At 31.9% G+C, this 5,882-nt stretch overlaps 1 protein-coding gene across 1 annotated transcript; it reads right to left on the bottom strand.

The window, feature by feature from the left end:
• Positions 1-2,022: 2,022 nt before the first annotated feature.
• LOC149170026 (importin subunit alpha-like) lies at positions 2,023-5,623 on the bottom strand. The gene is made up of 10 exons (XM_089427210.1): positions 5,285-5,623; positions 4,793-4,883; positions 4,574-4,665; positions 4,029-4,160; positions 3,575-3,760; positions 3,325-3,488; positions 3,074-3,152; positions 2,762-2,893; positions 2,532-2,659; positions 2,023-2,453 (listed from the first exon to the last, which is right to left on the bottom strand). The coding sequence occupies exons 1-10, from the start codon at positions 5,531-5,533 to the stop codon at positions 2,072-2,074; spliced, it is 1,635 nt and encodes a 544-aa protein (XP_089283336.1). The 5' UTR covers positions 5,534-5,623; the 3' UTR covers positions 2,023-2,071.
• Between the last annotated feature and the right edge of the window lie 259 nt (positions 5,624-5,882).

A 5,882-nucleotide genomic window follows, 5' to 3' on the forward strand; every position in this document is an offset into this window, starting at 1 on the left:
TGCCTTACAAATTGATCCATCATCTTTCTTTGTCTAAATAAATATTTTATCTAGACTCTTTAATGTTTGGAATTGAAGAATACCTGGTTTAATATGTTACATTGAAGATTTTGTAATGATCAACTTATTTTATTTTATAACGAAATGAATGAAATTATAATTAAATATTTGTTATAATTTTAAGATTATTTATATAAGTTTATAAGTAATTATTAGAAAATGTCGTTAAACTATTAACATCAAAGCTATTTATGATAAATAATCAAAATCTCAAAAGTAGTTGGAATTTTTTTATAAAATATGTATTTTTCTTTATAAGTAAAGTAGTCATTTATCTTTTTGTGTGATCTACTTGAATCTTTTTTTGACAATTGCTTGGATTCCTTAAAAGTGACAATTTGTGAACAAATGGCATAGGAATTCATGAATATCTCATTAGAAGGAATGTTTTAAGTTCAAAGAGATCAATTTAAAGATCTAGAACATTTAATGATGAATCCTTTGGCAACTCAATGCCCTTGTCATGTCCCTTTGATTGGAGGCCTACAATCAACTTGAGATCCATTTATACCATTAAGCAATTTAAAAATTGTTGAAGAAATATGATAAGTGTGAGTCATGTATGACCATTTGAATAAGAGAAGATAAGTAGTGCTATGCTACCAAATATTACTAAAAGTGCCTCTATTTTTCAAGCTATTACATACCACATCTTAACAAATTTACCGCCAATAGAAAAGCTTATGAACTTCACAAGGAGGAGAGAGAGGACTAGCAGGAAGAGAACAACATGGACCTTCCTTGAGGGGATTGTAGACAAATTCAACATCTTGCACAATCCTCTTTTCTACCTCATTTGCAGACCATAAAAGCCTTTCTTCATTAGCAATGCTTTGCTTCCCATTTTACTTTGTTGTTATTATGTGTTGTTTCACTTGTATGTCAATTCCTTTACATTTAAATTCTGTGGATGCAAATACCAAAATTGAATTTAAATTTAAAAACAAAATCACAATTTAAAAAGATTGAATTTAAATTTTTTTTACATCTTACCTCTAACATCTAATATTCTCCCCTATATTGTAGAATGTCTTGGTAGAAAATTGATTTAGATTGATAGAGGAAATGAAAAATTAAAAATGAAAGTGAATACATTGTTTAATTTAGCTAGAATCAATCAAGTAGTAAAGTCAAAAAATAATTTGGCTAGAATCAATCAAATAGTATAATCAAAATATAAAAGATAAAAGCTTCAATAAACAATCTATTATATATGCAATAAGTTTTCATATGCCTAGCAAATGAGGGATGTGCCAAAAGTTTGCATTAGTGAGCTACTACAGAGGAAATATTTTATCAAGAAATAATTAAATAGTATAATCAAAATATAAAAGATAAAAGCTTCAATGAACAATCTATTATATATGAAATAAATTTTCATATGCCTTGCAAATGAAGGATGTGCCAAAAGTTTGCATTAGTGAGCTACTACAGAGGAAATATTTTATCTAGAACCAATTGAAAAAATTCAATTTCATTTTTTTGTTCAGTAAATTATGAAAAAAAATTAGATGAAAAAATCATTTTATCCTTTTAATTTCATGTTTAAGTAAAAAATCATTAAATTAACTAATTACAATTTTATTTTTAAACATTATATATATAGAAATGAAATAAAAAAAGAAAAATATAATTATTTTGAAAATTTATTAATAATTTACCAATAAACTTTATTACAATGTTTAGACTCATAACATTACTTATTAATAACACAAATCCAAAATATGTAAAATGACATTTTTTTTAATGACATTTTTTTTAATAATTGATTTAATTAAAAAACAACTTTATTAGCATATATTAATAAAAAATATTCTAAAAACATTAAATTCTATTTTATTAAACTCTATTCCAAAACCAAACACTACATTCTACAAACTTATAATACCACTTTATACATAATTTCTTACACCACTCTATACACAAATTCTTGCCCTATGAATATATTAACATCAATTGCCCTATGAATATATTAACATCAATTCAATATAGAAGGGTATTATCCCTCTTTCTACATGAAATTAAAACCATCAGGTGGATATCCTGAACCATTAGGTGGATATACTGACTCATTGCCAGAAGAACCAAAAACAGTCTCAGACGTTGGAGATGCATCCTCATCTTCCTCGGCAAAATAACGCTCAAGGATCATAAGTGCTGTTTCGTAGACGTGCGTGTTTCGATGAGACAGCAAGCGCTCAATCTTATCCAACCCTTCAGCAGCCTCAATTAGTCCCCCATATACATTAACATCTGTCATGCCTGCAATTTTTTCAGCTTCGCCAAGTGTCAATATGTCTTCTAGACCTTCAAGGCAGACAATTAGAATCCCTGGATCCGAGCACTCTAGAAGATCACAAAGTGAGTGTATGCAACCTTGACTGACAAGGTATCTGTAAAAGAAGAAATCATGTCATCGACCTTGCATTATCAAAAAAATTAATGTAGAAAATTAAAGAAAAGCTTCATACTTTATCTGTTCCTCACTTCCCCTGGACGTTGCATTTGAAACTGCCCATGCTGCCTCTTTCTTTATACTGAATTCTGCATTTGCCAGCAGGAATAAAAGTGGGGGAAATATTTGGGCATTGATCACAGCCTGCAATGAAAATCGAGCACAGTAAAACAAAAGGCTGAAGTTATGTCTAACAGAATGTAACACTGGTAGCAAGTAACAGTATAAATTCTAAGCCATTCCCACCTGAATTTGCGCTTTGGTACCCGCAGTAATGTTGGAGATTGTCCAACACGCTTCTTTCACTATGGTTTTCTTTGTCCCTTTGGTTGTGAGAAGGTGGAAGATGCGAGGAAGTGCCTGATTTTCAATAACAACCTGCACAGGACAAAATATAAGATAAAACGATAAACACTAAAGTAATTTCACCAGAGTTTGAATTTGCAGACTCTTTGCATGGTGGCTTCTTGTATATCAGATGTCAATAGATACAATATAACAAATAAATTTATTATGTAAATTGTTTAGAAGTAGAATGAAGAATGTGTGAAGTAAGACCTGAGTTTGCACATCATCACCACTGACAATATTACCCACTGTTTCAAGAGCTGGAATAACAACACATGATGAATGATGCCTGAAACACAAACAATTCATTTTCATTCAAATTAAAAGCAAACTGAGATTCTTTGTTTGAATAAAAAAACCATAAGTATTTGAATACTAAAATACCACAATCAGTACTAAAATACCACAACCACACTGAAGCTTTATATAAAAATTAAAACCTTAATGATTATGATACTCACGATAAAAGTTCGACCAACTTTGGGCAAATGTCTGCCTCAATTACTGCCTTAACATTCAAAGTGGAGCCATTAGTGAGAGATGATAGTGCCCAGCAAGCACATGTCAATACTTGATGATCTTGCATATGGATAAGCCATCGCAGGGCAGGAAACACATATTTGATCTGAAAGTCAAAACAAAAGTCTCTGAGAAGGAATTGATAATACCAAGCAGCAAGCACTATTAATTCGGACAATGAATTCTGTTTACCTGATCGAACTGAGGCTGGGATTTCCCACGGAAAAAATTAGAGAGGGTCCATGTAGCAGTTCTTAGCATTGAAATTTTGGAAGTCTCATTAAACTGGGCAAGCAATTCCCTTAATGCTCCAAGTTCAAGTGCAAGATCCCTATATGCTGGAGAGTCTCCAACAATATTTCCCAAGGCCCAAATAGCCTTATAAAAACACCAGTTGAACCCAGTGTCACGATGTAGTGTTATTAATGAAATTCAAGAATATAGAAGATAGAAATTAGATGGTTTTGAAAATTAACTTTAATATGCAAAATGTTAAAACTCAATTTACTTATTGTAATAAAAAATGTAAGTTATAGCTATGTCAATCACAGTGGATTACACAAATCTATCAAATTTTAAAATATTCTATCAAATTTCTAAATATTTCAACAAATTACCTAGTTCAACAAAACATGAAATAATGTACCTGTTCTCGGACATTATCATGGACAGAGCTCAGAAGACCCACAAATATAGGCAGCGCCCCGTGGTCAATCACAATCTTAGTATGCTCTGAGGTTCCGGAGACTATATTTGTCAAAGCCCAAGCTGCTTCGAACTGTATTGTCATGTATGATAACAAACTATCAACTAACCATCACAAATATAAATCTAAAATAACAAGTTATCAGCCATCACGACAATGATTCTAATTCTAATTCTAAAATCGAACTGTATTATCATGTATGATAGCAAGCTATCAACCAACCATCACAAATATAAATCTAAAATAACAAGTTTTCAATCATGAGAATAATAATTCTAATTCTCAAATACTGGCATAAGAGTCCAAACTTTTTCAAAAGGTTTTTCTATTTCAAAATTTGATGGTGACTAGATTGTTTGACCTTTTTCTATCATTAAATTTTAAAATATTCTAAAAATTTATAGAAAAAAATTTATTTTTAAATTCTAAAATATTTCAAAAATCTATAATTATTTTTGTACATCCCTACAAGGATTTCCTCTTACCTGGAGCTGAGGCACATCGTCCCTCCTCAGAATATCGACAAGCAGAGGAACTGCACCGGAATGGATGACTGCATCGATTGGAGTATTACTTTCTGCACAGGAGCATTAATAAGAGCAGGGAAGAATGATTGATTGCAATACAATTACGAAAATCTGTTTGTTTCTGATTAGACATGTTGGGTTTATATGGGTTTTAAAGAAAAAAAAAGAGAATCTGACCAATAGATAACAGGTTTCGTAGATAAATAACAGCAGCCTCCTTTCCCTTAATATCATCAGAAGCAAGCGCAAAAACAGCCGCTGGCAACTTCTGCAGTTACACCATCAAATTTTTAGCACTATAGATAAATCTAAACAACTCGTTTCAGAAGTAATATTACAGTTATAGACGGCATGGTTCTAAAGAATTGAACTTAACTCTATAGCTACAAATAATTGAATTTGATTTGATTGCAGATTTTGGAATTTCTGTTGAATGTAAGATTTCATTATTATTTACCAAATTTTGGAATATTTTCAAAATCTGCGATTTAAAAATATCACAATGGAACTTTATCTTCTAAAGGGTAAGTTCACAGATAATGGATTAGCGTTATGAACTAAAAAATTGAGGAGATTGTATAGTTTTAAAAAATAAAATCACAGAACCCACTTAATTATATCACAGAACAGATCGTTATAGACCAGCTCAGTTAGTGTAAGAGTATTCACCGTTTCATCGAGGGAGATGATTTGATCATCTCCAATGGAGGGCTGAGAATTGGGGGCAGACGAAACACCTTCTCTGCGTTTTTTCAGCAGACTTTCTGCCCGTTTAGACTTGCGAATCTCCGCCATGTTTTCCTGACGCTTGTGACGGGCCTCTACTATATCGACTCCCACCTTGTAACTTTGCTTCCGGGAATCGGCTTTGGAATTGGGCCTCTCAGACATTTTGGCCTCAGGGAATGAGGTCTCCATCAAAACTAGTTCACAGCGACACGGAAGCTTTTACTCAAAACCCTCGACCTTTTTCTTTTTTTTCCTCAGAGCGAATCTCACGAGCCTACGATTGACACTTCCTGAATGGAATTTAAATAAATAATAAGCACCCTTATTTTATTTATAGGGAGGTGCGTCCCTAGGGTTAAATATCATTTCAATTTGGGCGTCGTCCCTAAGGTCGTCGGAAGTCGTTCAAAATTAAATTTTAAATTATTTTGAAAACACATTTTGCGGAAAGAGATTGATCTTCTTCTCTTGGTACTTAGCCACCACTTTACAATATTCACTTAGTAGTGTAGCATTGTCATAATTAACTAATTAATTT

The sequence above is a fragment of the Pinus tabuliformis genome, chromosome 4_2, assembly GCF_031772625.1.
Source record: "Pinus tabuliformis cultivar Carrire ecotype Pingquan chromosome 4_2, CPIR1, whole genome shotgun sequence".
Lineage (NCBI taxonomy): Eukaryota > Viridiplantae > Streptophyta > Pinopsida > Pinales > Pinaceae > Pinus > Pinus tabuliformis.

Excerpts from the sequence above, each read along its gene's own strand:
- LOC149170026 (XM_089427210.1), bottom strand. The coding sequence starts at position 5,533 with ATGGAGACCTCATTCCCTGAGGCCAAAATGTCTGAGAGGCCCAATTCC. Across the intron at positions 3,489-3,574 it reads CCCAGCCTCAGTTCGATCAG|ATCAAATATGTGTTTCCTGC; the intron begins GTAAACAGAATT and ends TTTGACTTTCAG. Across the intron at positions 2,894-3,073 it reads GTGATGATGTGCAAACTCAG|GTTGTTATTGAAAATCAGGC; the intron begins GTCTTACTTCAC and ends TGTCCTGTGCAG.